Below are 23,570 nucleotides of genomic sequence, written 5' to 3' on the forward strand. Positions count from 1 at the left end.
TATATAATTATCCCTGATTCTGAGCAAATGTGTAATAAAGTTTGAATTCGAAGTAAGTCACAAAAAATATTTTTAAAATGTTCTTGCTATGTTTTCTGGCATTTAGCAAATTCTAACTCACCCAAGAGAAGTTTCGGATTTTAATTATTTTTTACAGTGCGTGTAAACTTCGGATAAAGACTAAAACTTTACAAAATTGTGTTTATGAAATAGTTGAACCATTTTTGCCAAAGATAGCGTTATGTAAATTATTAATACAATGTGTTGGTTTTTTTATTAAAGGCCTTTTCAATAAAGACATACATATACATCTCATCATACCATTTGATCCAGTAAAAGTATTTCTATTTATCATAGAGCAGTAATGAAGGATCCTTCATTTCCAGTGCACATCCAGTCACATATAAGGCAAAAGCTCACACTGCAGCACACAACAGAAAACTTCAATGTCAGGAATAACGATCTATGTTTATGACTTTGTCTCCCTCTTTCTTTCTTTTAAATGCACAATACCATCTGTGCCCCAACACTGGAAACAGTTGTTCCTTTTGATTAAATGCAAATGAGTTGGACTGTTTGCATCAAGGATCCCCTGAAAGCCCCTCTTCCCCTCGCAGCTGGGGGCTGAACGCTCTCCAAGCAGACTGTGTCGATGTGCTCCCCGCTGCATCGGGCCTACGTGGCCCGTGGATGCAGGGGATATGCCCAGTAAGCGTAAATGTGGGGGGAAATTAGACTTCTTCTATAATGCTCTGTGGCTTGGTGAGAAGGCCACTTTATGAACACAAGGTCGCATGCTCTGCGCCGTGTGTGTTTGTGTGTGTGTAGCTGCTTGGTCTTGTGTGTCACAGTTGCATTTCTGCTGCCCAGTTGACATGAATGAAAACAATGAGGTTAACAATGACATCTATCTCTGTATTTTGGAGCGGTGCGATGCTGCTTTGCTGTGGTTTGTGAAGCCAGATCAATCTCTGAATGAGATTGAACTGCTTGAGCCACAGAGGACGACGGGTATTTTTGGTACTCTTGTCTCTAATGACAGGGCACCGGAGTGGGCGGAGGGGGAATAAAATGGGTAAATTTAGCCCACTGTTAGTTCCACTACAACTCACAGAGGCAGCAATAGACTTCCATAGAATCACTAGAAGAATGTTACAGTATTATTCCTGCAACTCTAAAGCAAAATCCTGTTGCTGACATTTCACTTTTTGTAAGTGCCAACAGATAGAGCTACTCAGATGGTGATATGACTGGGGAATGTATTTTTGCTCCTTTATTATAGCTCAACAAAGAGGAAAAGAAGCAGGTGTTAGGAAGACGCAGCATTATCTCAGAAAGCTAGGGATACAGGATGCATTTATAGCGAGATCACAAAACAGTTACCTCCTCACACCAAAATGTAGGATGAGACTGGCTCATCTTTTCATTGCCGCAAACTCCTGTATGTATTTAAGAACACGCAGCAGTATGATTCTATCATTGTACAAGGATGTAGGGGCCAACTGGTGGTCACATTTGGAATTAAAATTGCTACATGTGGGTCAAATATGTTAATAGCAGAGCTAATCAATTATAAAATGAATGGTAATCGGTTACTTTACTCAAATTTCCTGGAATTTGTATATTTATTGCACCTAGAAAACCTTTTTTTTTTTTTCTTTTTTCTAATGTCTTATACCACTGAAAAGGGCCTGCATATATTATTTTTAAAAATTCAACTGCAAATCCAATCTGATCATGAAAACAGAGAAGATATTTTTTTCAGTGCAACACAGCATCTAATGTGTCTGTAGGTTCAAATGCGTTTGAGTGATTGCGTCCTCACCGCAGACTAATATCTCCTCAGAAAGCTGCGCTAATGTTAGAACTTCGCTTAAGTAAAAACAAGTGTAACAACATATATTTTTTATTTCAAACAGATTGTTATTCAAAGCTGCAAAGGTCTCTAGTACATTTACAAATCGCTTTTACTGACAATCTTTTCGGTGAGAATTTTAATAAGGTAGTGTTAGCTTGCATCCTCTTTTTATTATGAGTTTGATCATTTGGCTCGGAACATATTTTGTAAGTCAGTTTTATAAATTATGTGATACACTGAATTACAAAATATCGCCATGAGTTTGAAATTCACATTTTCGGTAAGGCACAACTAACTCTACAAGGAATAGCCAAAGGATCATGCTAATCGCTAATGTACAATGCTAAAAACCACTTCATTTTAACTTTGTAGTAATTTTGTCTCTATTTTGAAATATTCCTTAACTGTGATTGTTCTCTTTCTCTCTCATACACACAATGTGTTCTAATACAGTTAATGATAGATTATATAGTAAAAAAAATTAATTAATGGTTTAATAGTCCAACATATTTCAAGATTTTTTTTCTATTCAATATTAAGCTGAGCAAAGAATTGTATTTTTGTGTACATCTTGTTTACACTTCACACTTTCAGGGCTGCAAATGAAAAAACAGCAAGTTAGTGAGGTACAGTCTGTGTGGTGAGGTGTAAATGAGATTTGCTGTTATTCGTCTTAGATTAGCTTCATTTATAAAACCTTCTTGCAGTAAGTGGAGGATTTTACTTAAACAGTTATAGAATAAATGCCAACTTAGTTGTAGATGGTTTGCTGATGTAGAGTGACATCTCTGTAACTTTGCGTTGTTTTCACTGCTTTATTTTGGTAAAAATGTTTATCTTTAAAACAGGTCAAATTTAAATGTATCTATAGGGAATAAATTCAGTTTTTCTTGAAACAAAATTAGAACCAGCTGAAATCTATTTTGGCAGGTATCAATTACAATAAATTGGCCATAAAGTCTCTGACTTAAAATTAACATGATGTAATTTATGAAAATTACATAAAGAAAACCCCCCCATTTATGTAGAAAAGGCAGAATGAGTCCAACTAATATGAGTAATATACATTTTTTGGTTGATTGTGTTTCCTGTGAAATCAAAATGCACATTTAATTGTCTTTGCACAGACTTATTTCAAAGGACATTTGCACAAAAGGAAAGGAAAGTGTACTCACATCCCCAGCAGCGAGAAGGGCGCCATTCGCTTCGGCCATGTTCATGTAGTTGTTGTTATTCTGGAACTATAAATAAGAAGAAAAAGAAAACACAATCAGTCAGTGGCTTCCAGTGGGTTGAGTGGGCAACCCCATTCTCTCAACAGACGTCTGTCACTCACGCAAACTGTCACACTTTGAACGTTTGCATTAACCCTTTCCTCCACCTGCACAGTCGCATCCTGCCACTTTGCTGTTATTGTTGCACGGTGAGGAGCATGAGAGAGGCCTGGCCAATTCAAGCCAGCGTAATGAGAATCTGCTCTGGCTATTCAGCTCTTATGGGATGGCAATTAAGGATATGTTTGCATCACAAAGCCAAGTATCAGGATACAGTGGCAGGTTATTAACTTCAAATAACCTATGGGAGGAGAGATACTAGAGGGAAATAAAGAGGTGGAGGGTGTGTTTATTGTGGGAGGGGTACACTGTTGGTCAGTGACAGCTGGGTTTACCTTTTTATTTAACTCGCATCATTCTCTTGCAGAATTTCTGCAGTAAAAAATGTTACTCCGGTGCCTACATGGCTCATATAAATGTGTGGGAAACAATAGAGAGTTTGTGCGTCCCACTCTGTAGAGATTAGGTAGTATTTAAGGCAACTGATAAGCTATTAAAACCCTGCAGTTTGGAAAGAAATAACATGTTTCCAACAACACGTCCCCGCCTCCCCCAGCCCACACATAGCCTGCTGGCAAAATGGTAGCCACTTTGTTTCTTCTGAGACACGACTGCGCTGACAGGTAGAAACAATGGGACATAGAATGAAGAATTATGGGCTAGCAGCTGGGCCCAGGAGCACAATGCACCTCTGTAAGAGTGAGGAGAGCAAACAGTCTGCACAACTCAGGGAGGACAGAATTGTGGCGAGGCTACATCTTGATGAGATTCGACTGAGGACGGCATTTTAATAAAAGTTCTGTGCATTTATTACAAACTTATTACAAACTCACTTAAAAACAGTGGATGGCGGCAAGTTCAAAACACTCCTCATCAGAATATTCACCAAACAACAATGGCAACAAACTAAGATCTAAATGAGAGAACATTTTAATGAGCATTGTGGGTTTTATTCTACACGCCCTTTCTTATGAGTGGTTAGTATGAGAATGTAATTACAGAAAGAAGCGCTGCTAATCAGCTGCGAATGTTATCCATTAATTAGTCTATGCCCTGGAGAGAGAGTAGGAAGTCTGCATAAGTGTTAACTGTGCTACGCAACAACGAGTAGAGGCGCCATGAGCTCTGTTTGTCGTTATTGGAGCAGGTGGTTCGAACCCGCTCGGGCCTCTGGTGCCACATTAGCCCGAAGCTTCCCCACTGAACTACATCTGACTTAAAAACCAGGGTTTACATAGTTTCTATCAAAATGTTCAAACAGAAAAAGTGTATGGCTGCAATGAGAAACATCTGTCAACCACTAAAACTCCTTCACTGCCCAGCTGTGTGTAACTTGGAGACATGACATGGCTGGGTTACGTCAGCCACTCGGCTGGTAATTAACCTTACCGTGGCCTTATCTTGGAAGTGCTTCTCTGTTCCTCGTCTTCTTTTAGATAATAAATTAAAGTCCCAGAGATATCCCTCTCTCTTCAAGCACGCACTAGGAAAATTGTTCTGATTTAGAACAAGATAAGGCTACATTCAGGGCAGGCCCTGCTTCATCTGGTGCTGTGAGTACAGTTTCGAAAAGGGAGCTGACAATGTCTCATGTTAAACACTTTGCAGATAAAACGAAGACAGTCCTCACAATGAAGCAGGGATTAGCTAACTGTAGTCTTCCTTTTGTCGGCTTCACACACAGCCGGTGAAGTAAACATTTGTCAACATTTTTCTCAGTAAATATTTTTTGATGAAGCTGCAAACCGTTCACAACCGATGCCAGTAACAAGAAGTCAAAACAAAAATAAACCTATGTTACACTGCACTCTGTTGAATCCATTACTCAGAAGGGGAAAGATCATCATTTCATCATGAACCAGCTATGAGCAGGTGCTCCTTGCAAAAATGTCTCACAGAGGAGCAAAATAGCAGAATAACCAGAGAATAGCTACTTACAGAGAGCTTCAGAGGAACCTGCAAGTAACAGAAACTGTTTTTTCATGACAACATTGAGTAATATTACTAAATAGTAGCTGCGTTTCCATTGCAAATGTGCGCAAAAGCTTTTCCAATATTCTGCTAATGTCGAAAAAACACATGCATTGTTTCCATTAAATAAGAAATGCAATTAAAATCCCATGTGAATAAGCTTTTTCATGTGATAAGTCATTAAAAATCATGGTGGCGACAAATATAAAAACTTGGAACAGATATATTTATATATTTCAGCTATGGCTGAAATATATGACATCTCCTCCAGCCATGAGAGGAGATGTCAGCGTCTTATTCCGGCGTTGGAGCGACAAGCTCTTATACTTGGGACGGGCACTTATAAATGCAGCATTTGGGAAAGTTGTAATCGCTGATTTTACATTAGAGCTATGGTTTCAATAAGCCTGAATCCCAAACTCAACTCACAAAACACCACTGCTGAAAAATGCAGATCCTCATATAAAGTTTGCTGAAGAACATCTGGACCAGTAAATGACATACTTGGAGAATGCAGTCTGGTGAGCCGAGAACAAAATCCTTCAGATGTTACTGCACATATATTTAGAGGAGGAATGACACTGTACAAAATCTGGAAAAGAGCATTTTTCAACTGATTAGGGAGCTGGGGAGGGGGGGTTACGCTGAAGCTTTACCATCACATTTGATGATCACATTAACTGCCACAGATAATCGGCTAAATTACTTATCATGCTACACACCACTGAGTTCTGCAGATGACAACCTTACAGATATCCATGTGTCTAAATCAAAAAGTGATGAGTCATTACCAACAAACATCATATTAAGAGATCTGGCTAATTTACACATTGCAAGCATGGACATTGATCCAAATCTCATTAGCTTCATTAGAGAAAACACAATCAAGTTAAGTCCAAGTGCCAATTAGCGATGTGAATCTCCCTGGGCTCTGTCTCTGTGAGTCATATTTTACTGTGTTGCAAAGATTGTTTAAGAGCAGCTCCCAATCTCCTTGGAGAACGGTGACTAACATCCTAGGAAATGTCCCCTGCCACTGCTATCAATCTTAAAGAGCTCACTCCATGTAGGTCCGGCCGCCGCAGCAATGAGAGCAGGCAGCGGAGATTGTTGTTGTTATTCCCAGTTCCTTTCTGGTGAGGGTTGGGGGGCGGAGAGAGGGGCACTTGGAGCTCATGTTTGCAGCAATGCCGATTGAGTCAAATGCCAGAAGAAATTAAGTGTGATTGGAGGGTCTGTGCAGCTGACGCTAAAATGGGTCAGCGCAGACAATGAAGGCTCTGTAATTAAAATGATGTGACGAGCTAGATGAGAGCGCCGGCTGCCATGCAAGGGGCCAAACAACGGCATGTACGCCAACTTGGAAGAAGCTTTGCAAATGGACATTTTGAACAAATCCAAGGATTTGCACTGAGAGAAAAAAGAAACTGCTCCAAAAACAAAACAAAATGTCACATTCTTGCTTTGATTTGCTTGTTCTGGCAGAGGAGAATCCCAGTGAAGCCATAGAAAAGTGGCGCTTTAAGGCTTTTATTAACAGAGTGGATTCGCAGCTAAAGGCTCTCTGTAAAATGAGCCGAGCCGAGAGACAGACGTGGCTACATGGCCGAGCAAATGCCAGGCAGTCAGTGTTTTTATTTCTCTTTCTGCACCAGCAGCACATTTCTTCTATAACTGTTTAAGACGAGAGAATTAAGAGCTTACATGGACGCTGATCCTGATGTGAAAAGACTCCAGTGTCTGCATGATCTCTCTCACACACACACACGCACACACACACACACACACACACACGCACACAGACAAGAGTGAATAAACCAAGCAGCCGCGCAGTGAAAGACATGAATATACATTTCTAGGTTTTTCTTCAAATCCACTGAAAATTATATTTTTTTTCCTACTCAAAATATCATGCACAACTGCTGAATCACTGCAAAACCATCAGTCATTCATTATCAGACAGAGCAGGTGCAATCTAAAGTTACAGATTTATTAGTTGTTGTTTTTTTGTTTCTGACTACAGCTGGAGCGGTTTTGATGCTCTGTTTTTTTTTTTTTTTTTTATCAATCCCTGCACAGAAATATTTGTATGAAAGCATGTCCAGTGGGAAATAAGGTGTTTTACAGCTATTACAGCAAACAAAATTATTTCAACCTCAGGGCGAACGCAATATTGCACCAACACGACCCCATCTCACCCTCAATATGATGGAGTAACCACACAGATCCTATCAGTAAACATGAACTGGACAACAAAGAGCAGCACAATCCATGCCTGAAGAGCCTCTTATAGCTCATTCCATGCATACAAACTCCCATCTATATGGCTAAATGTGAGGGGTTTTTTTTACACTGCGGGAGTAAAAAGGTCCACTTTATTTAACACAAGCTGACAAAAAAAATACTCTAAATGCCTCCTTCCAATACCAATTCTTAAATAAGCTTTAACAAAACTCCCCTTGGTTTTACAGTATGACCAACACGTCACAATATCAGTGCTGTCTGTCAGTGAGTAACACAGTTGGACACATTCTTGCTCCCCACTGAAAACCACCAAACTAATTCAATCAAGAGGCCAGGCTTTTTCCAGAAACAAATCAACTGCTGACAAGTGATTTTACAGTTCAGCTTGAGCCCAGTAATCACAGCCTAGCATGTGTTCCCTGGAACATGACACTTGTGCTAATACGTTCTCCAGTGGCCTCAGTAAAAGACTGTGAAAACACCACAGTTAAAACCGGGCCCTCTATCCAGGGAAACCTGCGGCCGTTTGCTTTGTGTTATTTTATGCAATTTCCGTCAAAGCTTGGCCTGCTGTTAGTTTTCAGTTAGTCACTTGAGTCCATTACAAAGCCATTGTTCTAGCCACTGGAAAAGTTTAATTTCCAACTAATATTTACAACCTAATGCAGCACAGACACCTCTATGACAATTACAAGGCGTTTTGTGCTCTGCAGGCCGTTGCACATGCAGCGCCCAAACTGGGATATAGATATATTTCCTCAAATGTGTGTAGCGGTCAGTTTGTAAAGCGACTCCACGTGTCTACAGCAAGCTGAGTTCTAATCTGCAGGCCGATCGATTGGTAATTCAGTTTAAAGCTAAAATCATTACTCCCCCCAGCCCAGCACTGTCTTCTGCCATTAGAACTGCTGGTCGTCAACAACGCAAGGTGCCACTGAGGGGAAGTTCACTGTAAGCATCTCGCTTTTTCTTTGCCTCTAAATGTCAGTACTACTTCAGCAGTGCAGAAAGTCTTGCGTGAGATCTGAATTAAACTGATGACGGAGTTGTTCAAGCTGTGCACCGATTATCTTCCTTCACACCACACTGACCATTGTGACCTCAAATAGTGTCATGGCAGCTTGCTTTCCTAGAACAAACCTATCCTGGGGAAACCAGAAGACGTCTTCCCTTAATGCTTCCTGGTTAGCAAACCTAAAAAAAAAAAAGCTGCCTTCAGAACTATGCAGTTTCTATTAAGTTGTTTATCTGCCATCACTGATTTCCCTCAAATATGACATATCATGGAATTACCCTGCACAAAACCCAAAAGTAGGGCCTCAAACTGCTCTACATGGAACAGAAGCATTATATTTCGGTCACGATGCATAAACCTAAGTTTGTATAGCCAACCAAAATTACAAGCCTAACTATCAAAATGAAGAAAAAAAACTTACAAGCCATTTCACAGCTCAGCAAATATGCATTATGTTTTTTCAGGCTCTCCAGTCATTATGGCACTGCTGAAAGACAGTAGAAAGGCAAACTATAGTTTGAGCGTTCAGCACGTTCCATGGGGCTAAAAATATATCCAACAAAGTCATGGTGTAAAAGAGTGATAACATGCAGCAGTAAACAAACCAGAGTGAAAGGCACTGCTGAAATCTGTGTGTCACTTTAAGGATTTCTAAATAAGATTTGCTTGTGAGTAAGTTTTCCTGCATGGCCTCCCACATCATTGGTTTAGGCAGAAAGACTGCCAATCACAGGAGAGAAAACTGTTAGCACAAAGTCATATCTTGTAGTTTCTTAAAGGACATTTTTGTTCACTGAGAAACACTGACTCAAGGGCATTTACACTGAAATCTAATAACAGTTCTTGAGATTCATTATGCTTTCTTTTCATCAGAATCAACAGAGAAAAGCCTGTCTACTTGTTCTGTAAGGGAATATTCAGGCACAGAGGTGCTAATATTAGTAAATTATGAATCACTCGATGACAACACATGTTGATGTTAATCCGGTAATGGCCTATTGTGTGCTAAGCCGCTTAAATTCAAGCTCAAACAAATGGTACTTGTTATTTTCAAGCATTTAGTCATCGAGACAACTACTGAAGGGGACAGACATGGACACAATGTCCCATTGCAAAGCACATAGTCCTCACATTCCTAGGAATCTAATGGCTATAATAACTGTAAGTAAATAATTTCAAACATGTTGGTCGATTAAAGTTTTTAAAAGAGTGTATATATCATTAAAAGCGTTAAAGTGACAGGTTATGTTCTTTTCCTTTTCAACACAGTTGAACACACGGCTTTGATAAACTAAATCATCAACATCTGGTTTTCAAATAACACACAGTACTCATCTTATCTGGTCCGTCTCTTTTCTGTCAGTATCAATCAAAGTTCCTCGGGGCCTCAGACTAGAGTCTATGATCTCTGCTCTATTTAAACCATCTTTGTGGTAATTTATAAGATGCCAAACATCTCAAATACAATTCATTTTTGTTTTTTCTTCTATTATCCAAAGGAGTTAATTAAGAGATCCATATTAGGACCCTTAATATTCACCATGCATATTTTTAACTTTTGTGATTCCTTCTCAAATGGAAAAAGCTGATTATATTTTTAGTAATATTTTATTTTCTTGCTCTATGTAAGAACATACTGGATTCTCTAATCATTTTTGCCTGGATGTTGAAATAATGTGTATTATTATTCTCTATATTACGCTGTTAAATTCTTATCCTTGCATGTCCTTTTGGTGGTTTTTACATATAAATCTCTGCCTGCACCGTTGCATTTTAATGTATGTGCTTATGTGTTTAAATATCACACCTAGTATGGTTTACGTTCTGCGAATAGTTTGCAAATATCTGTTCCCAGAGTCAAAACAGAATTAGGAAAAAAGCTCATGTGTTTAGAGGAATAATGAACATAAAGAGCAGAGGTTGTCAGAACTGGTTACCACGGAAAAATGTTGTATATTATCATGGCACAAGAGAAGTGTTCACTATTGACCCGGTTGCTCTGATTTGTTCCACAAATTGGCAGCTCGCTTTCTAATAGAGGATTTTAGTTGCAGTTATTTTGATTCTTTAGATATTGTATTTTATCTGACACAGGTTTTATCCAGATAACGCCATAAAATAGCATATATTCTTGCAATTCAACATACCAAAAACACCTATCTTTACCAGAATTCTTGCTTTTTTTCTGTAAAGCTTAAGCCTTGCAAATTTGCAAATGCAGCTCTAACAAAGATGCTCTCAGTATTTTTCATAATGGACTGGTAGAATGGGCCCTGCAGTCCCACTACTATGCAGGTCGGTATCCAACATCCGGCTTTTTTCCCCTCGCAGTTAAAATTGCTCTGCGCTCTTAAGAGCAAATCCTAAAAGAAAGCACAAGCTAAATGGGGTTCCATCTTTGATCTAGCAGGGTGCAAAGCCGTTGGCCCACAGCCACAAAGGGGCTCTGGTGATGGAGAGGGCTTCAGAAACATGGTGTAGCTTCCTCACAAAGGCTGCTATTTCATGGACACACAGCTCTTGAGGAAGCGGCATCTAAAAGGCTCGGCTTGCTGATGTTGTCTTCCTTTAACTGTTAAGCCATCTCTCAGGGCTGTTTACTCTTAGCAGCCCTAGATGGTAAAGGTGTAGACTTTAAATGAAGCATTCCTTTGCTGTATTTCTATTCAAATGTAAGAAGCTGGTGTGCAGTTAGGAGACCGAATATATAAAAGTTGTATGCCCAGATATCGGACAAAAGAGGACAAGCAGGTTTGTTTTTAGTGGCCATGATGCTATTTCTCTTGATCTGTCAGGTTCTTATGAGCTCTGGGACTTAGATCCACATAAAGCTCAACTGAAAGCTGAAGTCCTCTCTTGCACTGCTCCGCCAGCCCTGATGCATTTTCCTATTCCCTGTGTGCCACTACTGGATAATGCACTCATTATAAATGGCTTTGGGAATGTGGACTGTCAAGAGCTTTTAGTGATGACCTCAGAGCAGCCATCTATTTCTTATCTTGTGAAGTCAGTGGAAGACTATATGTGATTTTGTGAATAAAATGTTATGTTGTAAGTTTTAGAGCAGACAAATCCACCAGAAATGGATCTTTCTATCTCTTGTATGATGGAAAGTACAGATGGACCAATCAATCAGCCAGATATTGGAATCTGACATTTTTTTTCTTTGTTTCCTTTTGATTGGTGATCAACAAGTACACTGATCAGATTTTTTCCCCTATGTATTTAAAATAAAAACTTCCCCCATTTTTGGTCTACAAACTGCATGTATTTTGATGCACTTTTTCAATTTAGTGATAGTCGGATGAAGGTTTGGAACATTTTCTGTGATGCGTGATTGGAAAAAGTAATTCCGAATGTGTTCCCATCTATCATCTTCTCTTGGATTTATAACTGATATTTTGATCAAAGGGCTCTGCTAAATTGTTTTCCCTCTTTACTGGGTTATAGTCCAAAGGGAACAAAATCAAAAAATTATTATGGCCCAGGATTAGCCCAATCGGTCCGTCCTTGAAGTTTTTAATAAGCAACTAGGTCTAAATTTCATTTTAAAACCAACATAAGGAAGGATTTGAAATATTACAGACAATTGTAAAATAAATGTGTAGCTATGTGTGCAGCCAGCTAGAAGTCTGCTTAACTCTCTTTCCCTTGTAACCCAGATTATTGAATCTTGCACCAGACTTCCGGGCCTTCCTTACTTTCCAAGCTGCTGTGCAACTTTCTCTTTCCTGTTATTCCTCACAGAGCACCAAAGTAAGCACAAACCGGCCCGTTGTTCAATCTCTATAAATCTGAAAAGCACAAACTGCTGAGCGGTGACTCATATATCAGTCTATTATATACTACAGGGCTGACTGTATTAAACAAATAGCTGGGCCTGCAGCTGGAAAAGAGAGGCAATATAGAGAGAGCAGAGGTTATTGTCTAATTTAAATCTTGGCTACTTTCCCAGAACTGTACCACATTCCAATTTGTGGCTGTGTTGCTTGGCGCTACTGACAGAGGTCCGGCTGCAAATACTCTCGGGCTCGTCTCCAGAAATGTGCCTCCAAACTGACAATCAACAAGTTGGCAAAGATTAACAGAATGACGGGGGGAAATTAGGCTAAATAATGAAGATGCACAAATACAGTTGCTATGCTTAGATGGAATACAGATGCTATCCTTAGATGTTTCCTTTTTTCTGTCAGCGGTGGCTGCAGTAATGCACCTATGATCATAAATACTTGATGTTCAGCAACGAAGGCTCATAAAAAAAAATGCATTTAGTCTGTAATGTCTTTAAGGTCCATAATGAAACAGCAGCTGGAAAAGACATCTGTGAACACAGAGTAGTTATAGAATGCTTGAGCGAGCTCTTAGAAGCAATTAGCTGTTTCAAGTATTTTCTCCTTGGCATACTATTGTCCGCTCATCTGCTAGATTGACAGCGCACCAGGACATCATTAGCAAACCTGACAGCTGTTGAGTTACAGTCATTGTTTTTCTCCTGACAGCAGCCATCCGGCTTAGTGCTTCTCTGGTGTTTTTAACAGTATTTAAACCCTAAATGTTACTTTACTCTTCAGATTAAGACACCAGATTTAAATAACAGTGAACACGACGCTTCAGCTTTGATCCCATATCATTGCGGTGACAGTTATGGAGATTTAGAACAAAGAAACAATAGACATATTTTTGTCATAATTCACAACTATGCCGTTACTCTGTGCAAAACGACAGGCTGGAGATCAAAGCAGAGGAAAATCTGGAGCCCTGGCGTGTGGAAATAGGTCTTCCTAAAGCGAAAGAAAGAGGGGAGGTAGCAAAGAGTTCACATGTGGAGAACACAAGTAAGATCCAAAATGTTTTCCGTTTTATGAGGAGAGTCAAAAACAGCTATTTTAATCATGTTTCCAAATAAAGACACAAGTCTTGTAAAACAATATGTGACAAAATGCTGTTTGCACAGTTATAAATTTTCTGTGTACATCCCCATTTTCCTAGCGCTATTGATTTGCCCCTTTGACAGAGGCTCCTTTTGAGTACTTTTATCCTATTTCCCTCTGTTGAAGAAAGGGGTCAGTCACATTTTCTGTATTTGAGCCTTGACCTCTATTTTAGGACCAAGCTGTGAGTTTCTCCACTAAAATAAATGAGAGTTGAGCCTGGTTTGCTGTGCTGCTGCACCTTCCTGAGCACATGTTCTCCCATCACTCTTCATCTGTCTTCATTAGTCTGGTTTGACCTGCTTCACCAATACTCTGCCAGTGCACATAGTGTACAGGGAGCATCAGGAACTGCCACGTCTTGCATGCATAGGTAGAAATGTATCCGAATGCATGCAAGATAATGAGATTTTCTGGTCAGAGTTTGTGAAGAAAACCCGTAAACAGAGATTAGCAATAAAAAAGCATAAATGAACAAAACCAATCATGAGAAATTGTTTTACTGTAAAAGGCAGAGTCACTGCAACATACTGATTGCTGCCTTAAGTCGGAGTGAGGAACAGAATTCCCACAGTCAACTTGTCATCGGCTAATTTACCTGGAGCCAGAGGGGGAGATTCACTGGACACATAGGGAGAGTTAATCTCTTCATTCATCTCCACTAAAGAGATCGACCCAATTAGCTCACCACACTGACTGACAGCACTTGTGTTTGCTTTACTCCCTTGCTCGCTCCCCCCCCCTTCCTTCTTAGATCAGGAATTTTGTAGTTTATGCAGGTTCCAGCTGATGGCCTCAGAAATTTATTCAAGGGTACAACACAATGGTGAAATAATCATCACATCTTTATTCAAATCTGCAGAGTCTGAAATATTCACCTCTACAATTTGCTGTGACTGATTAGCCCATGGAAGGGTTGCTTGGGGATAGCTCTTCGGAGTTTTGTAATTGAGCTGATTTGACTTTGGAGAGGGTTTTTCTTTTCCTCTAGACAACTGCACACATTCTCCTTTTTAAATGTGCTTCTCTTTTTATTAACTTCAACAATGAGCTAAAGCAGATCAGAATTATGACACTTGCAGAGACAGTTCAATGCAGGACAGTTTATATTCCAACTGTCCTGCTCATCCCGTTTCATCTGATCATTTCTGAGTGTATCTCTGGCAAAAATCCAGGAAGTAGTCAGTGCAGAAATGTCAGATCTGGCTATTCAAATATCACTTTCACTGCTGACATGCAATAAAATATGGAGATTGGCCAAATAAATCCAAAATAGTCAATTATACTATATATATAGAGTAATTTTCATACAGTCAAATGTAAAAGAAAGTACACAAGTCAGACATAATCCACTAGAAACACAGATATCTTTGAAAGCAATTTTGAAAAGTATTCTATTTTAAGAGTTTTCAAAGTCAGTCCTGCTACATGAAATAATTTTCAGAAAATTCACATTTTTAAATATGTAACCAAAATGACTTTTGTTCAATTTCTGCCCTGCTCATATTTCTGTTATTCAACTGCTGGTTTAATATCTTTATTCCTGACTATTGTAAGTTGTCAAATTTTATTCAACTTTGAAAGCATGTTAGATAAAAAATAACACTGTGTGAAAAAAAAGAACTATTTGTAATTGTTCCATTTTCAAGCTTATTTTATCTGTAGGTGACTCCTCACAATCATCAAGGTAAATAATGCAGCTGGTTTCTATGCATGAGGAACTGAAAGGCTTAAAGCGGGCTTGATAAACAGTGAGCTGAAAGGGTAAGCCATCAAATAATGTCTAATAATGAGCTTTTTCATTCTAATCCTGAATGTGTAATTATAAGATTATAATGTCAGTGCTGGTTCTCAGAGCTCATGGAGCCAGTGAAGGCTATGCTCACAAAAATCCCTTTGCCACGTTGCTCAGCTTTCTTCTTTCACATTAAATCTCATTTATTTTGTACAGGGGAAAGACAAAATAAAACAAAGATACAGCTATTCTCTTGCAAACTAAACAACTAATGCACTGGGGCATTGTTTGTCATTGTTATTCAGTGCTCGCTCACCTACACTTAAAACATGATCCTTCTGGATTTTAATTAAGCACCAAGGTGCCTCCCAGGGGGTTTTGGCTTGGCAAAGGAAACTACTTTGATTTATGTACGACTTTGTTCTTTTTGCTTGAAGCTTGCCTGTTATGAGAGGCTGTAGTGATGAATGAAAGAAGCTGGCAATTATTTTTATTAGTTAATTTGTTCCTGTTGGGGATGCACTCTTTTGAAAATGTATGCAAACTTCAGCAGTGATGCTGTACACTGAGCTGTCTCTCTGCTTGTCATCTATGTCAATAACTATATTAGTACCATGCAAACTGCCCATCTCACTACAAACTTATGCTCAAGCGTGTTCATCAAAATTAAATGGAAATACATGGGTAATAAAATTAAGCTTTTAAGAGTTTGCTTCTGTGCATTAGGTAATGGCTGAATCGCCCAACCTATTCCATGCATGCACCTCTGCTTCGAGCCAAGCCCACCTACACAGCACAAAAATAGCACTGATTAGCAAAATCCTTGCAGACCATTATAAAAAGCTATTTCAGTATCAGCAGTTTTCAAATACAACCTCCAGGCAGCTGAATTGATAATTAAAAGTAAACTCTTTATGTGTTTACCCCTTTCACTCTGCAGTTTGACAGAAATAAACAGCTTAGCATTACAATTACTAGGAAACTTTGATTTTTATAACATTAAGGGTTGATACCATACTGTGCTGCAAAACAAAAAAAGTAGTTTTATTGTTTTGTAAGACGTCCAACATATCTCAAGCTAGACATGGGCTTGGTAATTGTACACTGGAGGCTGAGGTCAATTTTCAATACGTGCTACTTTCTAAAAAAAAAAAAAAAAAAACCCAACCATACAACATACTGCCATTTTCAGAACTGTCCATATGTCCCTGCTTTAAAATTAAAACAGCTGACCAAATATCATTCACAGAATTCTAACAGAAACTTAATTTAGTGGTCTTTTGCTGAGTTGAGAACATTTTTAGTCATTTTGATTTGAGTTTTAGTAGACTGCAGTGTTAAATAGGTGAAATACAGAATTCTTACGGTTTAATAACGTTGAAGAAAGATACACAGATTTTACTGTAATAAAGTATTAAGACAATTCAATTCAAATCAGTTGAAGTTTATTTATGGAACGTCATTTAACAACCACTCGTTGTCTAAAGGCACTTTACAAAAAAATCATTTCAATTCAACCCTACATACCTAATACATTTCCTATTGGTCCTAATTATTAAATAGTACTGTAAACTCGGTTAATTATTCAAAGTAGCTTAAAATTTCTACGTAAGGGTATCTTTAAAGATAAATATATTAAACACAAATACAATACAAGATATAAGTGCTTTCATTTAAAACAGGTCTGAACTTGGGCTGTTGCTGTCAATAATCTGTGATAATCTAAGCAAAGATTAAAATTCAAAAGGATTTAAGAATGATTTATAACCCCAAAATCAGCATAAAATGCTAAAGTCATCTTTTATGCCTGTGTCACAATGATTTAGTTTAAAAGATATATATATTAAAAATACATGTATATGGTGCATGATCTATGTGCTTTGATTTAAAACAGCTAGCCAACTGTAGTTTTACACCAGCATTACCTCAATAAGAGTGTTTGGTTGATGCTTGCTTTAGTTTCCACATCAGGACAGTCAATATTTTTTACTACCAGCAAATTAAAATAAAAAATCTAAAATTTTCCTTTCTGCAAGTTTGAGAAAAATCTAGCTCCCCTGCTGACCAGCAGTGCACAGCAACAGTTGAGGGAAGAGTATCACTGCTTTATACAGCCAGAGAAATCTCTGGTGAATCCAGCACTTTCTCTGGCATCTAATTAAAAACATGTTACACTGTAGAGACGGTATGAAACTTCTAGCACTTTTTACAGAACTTTGTATAAACTGACACTGGCCTTCCTATGATGTCTAAAGATATCAAGACACCCGATTGGATACGACTCTCTTGAATGTGGGGTGACACTTCATTGACAAAACCATATTTTAAAACACAGAGTTCCACTCTCTTGGATTCACATCGGAACCTAATGGAGTCTGAAAACCATGCGGGTGCAGAAGGATCGCTCTGAGTAGCTGGTGGAACTGCTGAAGGTCAGAACTGCTTAGCTGAGCAGCCAAAAGCCTTCATAAAACCATGCATAGTGTCATTATTTTCCAAGTGGTTTATTGTAGACAGTTAACCTTGGTTAACTGAAACTTACCACTTTAATCAGCTGCCTGAAATACCTTTAAAACAAAGTGCTTCTTTAGTCTTTTCCCCCTCCTGTTTACCAGCAGGAGTTAGAAAAATGTTGGTGACACCTATGTAAGAAAGGGAAATATTTTCGAAGTTAAGCAGGTACTATAAAGGTACACCACCAGCCAGTGGTTTTGATGTTGAGAAGATAGATCAGTTTTCATGGAAAGAATGTCATTTGAAAGAACCATGAGTGGCTGTCCAGTCAAGGAAACTATGCCAAAGCTGAGGCTTCACAGACCTTGATCTCGTTTCTACTGCTGCCATCCCACAGTATGACCGCATGTGAGAGTTCATAAGCCAGCAGAAACACACAGCAAACAAGGCCACGCTGTGAATAAGCCCTGACCACAACTCTCGAAAATATTAGCTGGCGCAAGAACCTCATTCGTACTCCCAGCCGAGGTTTCAGGGAATGCACCTTTGATATCTGGCAAGCGCTTTCACTGCGGCCATGTGCATTGTTCCTTTTGATTGTGCAAGTGAATAAAAGCTAGAGACTCATGAATACTGCATGATTTTTCATCAAATGGAAAATCTCAAAGTGTTATTTCAGTAACACATTGAGAGCCGTGCTCATCTAACCAAGGGCAACTGATGGCCAATTATGACTAAAAGAATTATGTAAGAACAATGAGTCACCTGTGTTTTCTATAAAGTAGAATGTCTTTCATTTGTCTTCCCTAGAGGACACAGTCTTGACAAATCAAGTATGTTTAATATATTTGTGGCTGAGGGACTCGTAAAGAGCTCTCGGTGAGGGGTTAGGGAAAGATTGCCATCTTAGATCAATATTGAAAAAGTTCAGCGTGTTGTGCCTCGTGGTCAGGTTTACACAGTCTGCACAAACACCAGACTTTTAGGCAGTGAAATGGGCCAAAAGGTTGTAAAACTGGTGATAAATTCCTGACTAAGCAGGAAAGAAAGGGGAGCAGTGAATTACAGAGAAGACAAATGAGTTATTATTAAACTCGTTTGTTCTTGTTCTACACAAACGATACATTTCTGACAAACCACGGCATTAAAGCAGGACTTAACTGCAAACATTCCTGTAGAAACAGCTGTTTTTCTTTCACTACTGGACAGACCGGCTGAACCACACAATATGTGGTCTCCCCTCGGGTTTCTTTGTAACAACTGTACCAAATACTTTTGACAACTAGTACACCGACTGTGTGTCAAAAAAAAGAGTTCAGGTTCAGAGCTTGTTTATCAGGCATCGGATATGATATTCACACAATATGAAAACTTTGAGCACAAACACCAGTTTCTCTGTATCACAGTAATACGGCTTTAAATAAAAATGTAGTAGATCTAATTACTTTGAGTTGAAACAGATTACTAACCAAATTCTCATTTAAGATACATGTCATTAATTCGATGTATGTATGTAGGTTATTTATACACATAACATTTAGTCTAGTTTAACACATAAATCTATAACCTTTCTAAGATAAAAAAAAAAAAATAACACTTAAAAAACTGGTGCTCTTGACTCCAGGTTAATAAGATTTATTTCTGGATTATTCGAACAAGGAGTGCTTTTATTTTGAAGCACCGAAATCAGACTTCTATGTGGTCATTATTTTGTTGCAACAGAAAGAGTGAACAGCTATTAGTCAGTAATGGTCCACAGTCTGCCAATGTTGCTGATTTATAAATTAAATATATGCACATCTCTATCCAAGCTGCGGTCTGTTGCTTGCATACTCCAAATGCTAATCAATGTTAGCATTAAATCAAAACACACAAACCCGGTAGCTGTTTAATACTTTTCCTCCCACAGTATGAATCATTCACTGGAATGAGCTAAACCTACCAACTTGTTTTCGATTCTTAATAAATGAGATGCAGATTGCTAATTGTCTCAACTCCCAGATCAGGAGGCCAAGTGAATCTTAAGTCTGCAGATTTAAAACAAACCTTGCTTTTGTGATTTAAGTGCGACTCCTGTACAAGTCGCAAACTCAAGTCCCCATCTCTGGGGGCAGCGAAACACTGATGTCATAAAACTTAGCTTCCATACACTGACAATGAATTACACATAAGAAAAAAGAGGAACAAGTTTACTTATTCCAGCTGCATGTACACCAGTGCATGTCATAAACAAGCTCTGTTTGAAGGTAATTTTCCCTGAACCCTGAGGCAAGTTGTTTCAACATGCCTTCTATTTGAGCATTCAAATAAAAGTTTTGTTTACCCGCATTATTTAAGCTCTTTGTCCAATGGGTCTGAGGGATATTTGCACACCTGCTGCTATTGTAGGCCTTTTTAGTGCAACCTGGTAACAAGCTGCATTATGGGAATGTGTGATGCAGGGAGAGAGAGAGAGAGAGAGAGAAAGAGAGAGAGAGAGAGAGAGAGAGAGAGAGAGAGAGAGAGAGAGAGGGGGAAGCAAAGAGAGAGGATTAATCACACTGTGTAACATGTAATACTACACACCTGCAGCCTGCGCTATTCTTATTAGAGGAACCTTTACAAGAATAAGGCCTGATGCAGTGAGGGACATTTCTGTAAATAAGTTGCTTCATTTTAATCACGGCTCTGTTTTAATATAGAAAGAAATTATGAGAAATACTTACTTCATAGACAAATTTGATATGAAATATATATTAATACATATATTAGAAAATCCCTGCACATAGTGAAAAAACAATAGAGTAAAATAAATAAGTAAAGAGGCAGAACGGCAAAAGGAAAATAACCTAATATAAAAATAGAAGCAATGAATTGAAGTTGTCATGGACCCAAACTGTGTGAGAAGGATGGCATCTGTTTGTGGTCTGGGCTGCTTGAAAAGAGCCACAAGCTCAAGTCAAGTTAAAAGGAAAACAGCAAAGTGTTTTGATACAGTTTGTGAGCCCATTAAGAGAATTGGACATTAGATCCATGAAACATGGGATGGCTGCCACTCTGAAAAGCTTTAAAAATGAATGGGTCTTAACAGCAAGGCTAACCACTAAGGGGACACAACACTTATTGAATCAGCCAACCAGAAGTGATTGACTGCTCCTTTAGAAAACTGCTTAATTCAGAGAAAAAGCAGATTTTTTTTTCCTGGGGCCCATGGAGAGTTTGTATTATGAGTCAGAAATGTTTAAGCTGTCAAAGACATGGAAAAACCATAATAATAGATCATACTGGAAACATAAAACTAGCCCATGTTTTGCTTTGATTTAACTGGACAGAGTATTTAAAAGATGTATGTCTCCTTGAAATTAGTTTTGGAGATTATTTGCTGAACCTTACCAGATAAACAAACCAGAGCAGCAGATTTATTTTTTCATTTGTGTGACATGCAGACTAGAGGGCTTAGCAGGAAACCAAGTGCTTTTGTTATTTGTGTTAAGTAGAATCACAGTCTCATTTAAAGTTGATGAAATCCTAAAACTAAGCCCCTCCCCACTGACCTGAACTGTGTCATGTGGTTAAGTTGAGCTACTGCCACCTAAATGACAACTTCTCCTCAAAGTGACTTTTTACATCTTCTAAACGGGAGGAAGCTTTAACACTTTTTGTGAAAATGTGAGAATTTAAATAAATACGGATCATACCCATAGTTTTCTCTGTAAATACACAATTGAGCTAGTGAACGTCACCTCATGTCAGGAATAACTCCAGTAAATCAAAACAGATTAATGGACTGTGTGTAGAACGCATGAAGAACTGAGGGAGCAAAAATGGCATGAAAGGTGAACAAATAAACAAACTGATATCTATCAGGATTTAGAAGGCAATCCTGAGCCGTATCTGTGCAAATTTATACTGACTGGTTTAGTGCCAAGATACGACATAAGAAGCTTCTCATGCTGGGTAGGACCAACTAGCTCTTCTAAGACCTTATTGTTGCAAAATATTCTGCTTGTGCTGGGTACAAAACCGTCTATTAAGTTCTGAACTGTTCATTGAGAAATGTTGTGGTCATAATCTTATCTAGCAGGTACAGAAGTTTCCATGAAAACAATAAGTAGTGCACCCAACACTGCAAAAACACAAAATATTACCAAGTATTGTCTGGGTTCTAGTGCAAATAAAGATGATGAAAATTAATTTGGAATAAGACAAAACTAACTTACAAGTGTCCAGAAAGAAATAGGAGCTTGCTATAAGTCAATAATTCATTAATGTTGATGAAAAAGTACAAATCCCACTGGCTTCACATAGAACATGTGAAGTCAGTGGAAGTGAAATATAAGTGAAATAATCTACCAGAGGAAGTAGCACTTTTTTAACCAATATGAAGGAATTATTTACTTAAAACAAACTCCTATATTTTGGAGAAAAGTGACTTTTAAGTTAGTTTTATCTCGTTTCACATGTCATAAGATATTTTCACTAGAAACTAGACCAAAATACCTGGTAAGATTTTGTGTTTTTGTAGTGTAACAGCAAAGTCCTTTGTGCCTTCTGACCGCACAAGATTCTGCTTCTGAGAAGAAGAAAAAAGGAATGTTAGAGCGAGTTTAAAGTTTGCTATAGAAATTTTGCACAGGTCAGAGATATGCTTGAAGAATAGAGGTCACATGAGACCAAAACTGAACTCTTTGGATGTCATTGAACACATCATCTGAAAAATATCACAGTGGAACATGTAAAACTAGCTCTTCATAAAACTGAAAGAGTGTGGATGAAGAAATGTATCCTGCCACCGTTCGTAAAGACCAAGGGATGAAATGATGGTAGATTTTGCAGATTTTCATGAAATTATCAGCTAAGAACATTTGACTAAACCAAAAAAAAAAAAAGATTTCTGTTAACTGTAAACTCATTCAGCCATGTGGAAGCTCTTTGGTCTCCAGCTTCAGAGTGTGAGGTCTGCTTAAATGAGCCACAGTGAGTAATGCATGAGGAAATGTAATGAAGTGGATTTATGAGCAGTGATGGCATAATTACAGGAGGTCTTTATGAGTGCTGATCTGGGTAATGCCCAATGTCTGTCTAACATTCCACTGCCTTTGTCACACTCACCTAATAAATAAACCAGTCAGTGTGGTTTATTATCCTCTGCAGTTCTCCATACTGTTAAGTAAAATTGAGAGTGTTTCCATATAAGAACTTTAAATGAACTTAAAGACTTTATGCATCCATTTGTTTAGACTTTAACAAGAATCAACACAGTGGACTAAAGTACGCCTTGTGTATGCAGAGCTGCAGGATTTTCATAGCAATCAGAATGTGAACATGTAATGACGGGACACATGGATGTAGTTCAGTCTGCCATACAAAGAAACTCCTTCTTATAGGCAAAAATCTCCAAGTACAGTACCTGTCTATGAACACACCAAGCTAAAAATAACGCTTTTTCTGTCTCAGTGGGAAAATTTGGTGCTCAATAAATCTGCTGATGTACACCCCTGACAAGTTGCAATTAAAAGACTCAGCAAAACACATCAGCTTTTCCTTTCTGGGACATTTGAACCTTTAACCCACACCTGGAGTCATATCCATCAAGTGGTAAGTTGGACAAACTGGATAGCCTCTAAGGTTACACCCCTCCACCTCCTCAACACACAAACACACACACTTAAACATTGTGTTTGGATATGTTTAGAATGTGCAATGAAATGACACCAGCTGTGCACACGGGAAAGATGAACATGGCCCCCTGGTCGAGCAAAGAATTAACCCTTTCCCTGTTCCAGAAGCAGAAGGGACAGCAAAACAAAAAAAGCCCTAGAGGTTTTAACCCAGGGGTTTGCTGTTGTGAAGTACAGTAACTCAGCTTCCTACTTAAACCCCTCCCTACTTCTGTTTTCAATGTGTTAATTTTACCCTTGTATACTTATAAGTCTGTAAAAAAGGTCCACTGTTCTAAAGACAGTATATTTTACAAACTAAGTAACTTCCTTTGATAAATGCATCATGTCATTTTAAAGCACAGCTCCTTTTTCAGAGCATATGTGAG

The 23,570-nt window shown here is 38.5% G+C and overlaps 1 protein-coding gene and 1 long non-coding RNA gene across 2 annotated transcripts in view; one reads left to right on the forward strand and one right to left on the reverse strand.

Annotated features, from left to right (window-relative positions):
• Nucleotides 1-23,570, forward strand: part of LOC145551156 (uncharacterized) — a 246,365-nt gene that overhangs the window by 101,048 nt on the left and 121,747 nt on the right. The window lies entirely within an intron of this gene.
• The window catches only part of tox3 (TOX high mobility group box family member 3), a 49,524-nt gene that overhangs the window by 20,031 nt on the left and 5,923 nt on the right, over nucleotides 1-23,570 (reverse strand). The window contains exon 2 of the mRNA XM_008405560.3: nucleotides 3,034-3,099. Within this exon, the coding sequence (XP_008403782.2) occupies nucleotides 3,034-3,099 (66 nt within the window). The remainder of the gene's footprint in view (nucleotides 1-3,033; nucleotides 3,100-23,570) is intronic.

Source organism: Poecilia reticulata, chromosome 3 (genome assembly GCF_904066995.2).
Source record: "Poecilia reticulata chromosome 3, P_reticulata-male-v2, whole genome shotgun sequence".
In the NCBI taxonomy this organism is placed as follows: Eukaryota; Metazoa; Chordata; class Actinopteri; order Cyprinodontiformes; family Poeciliidae; genus Poecilia; species Poecilia reticulata.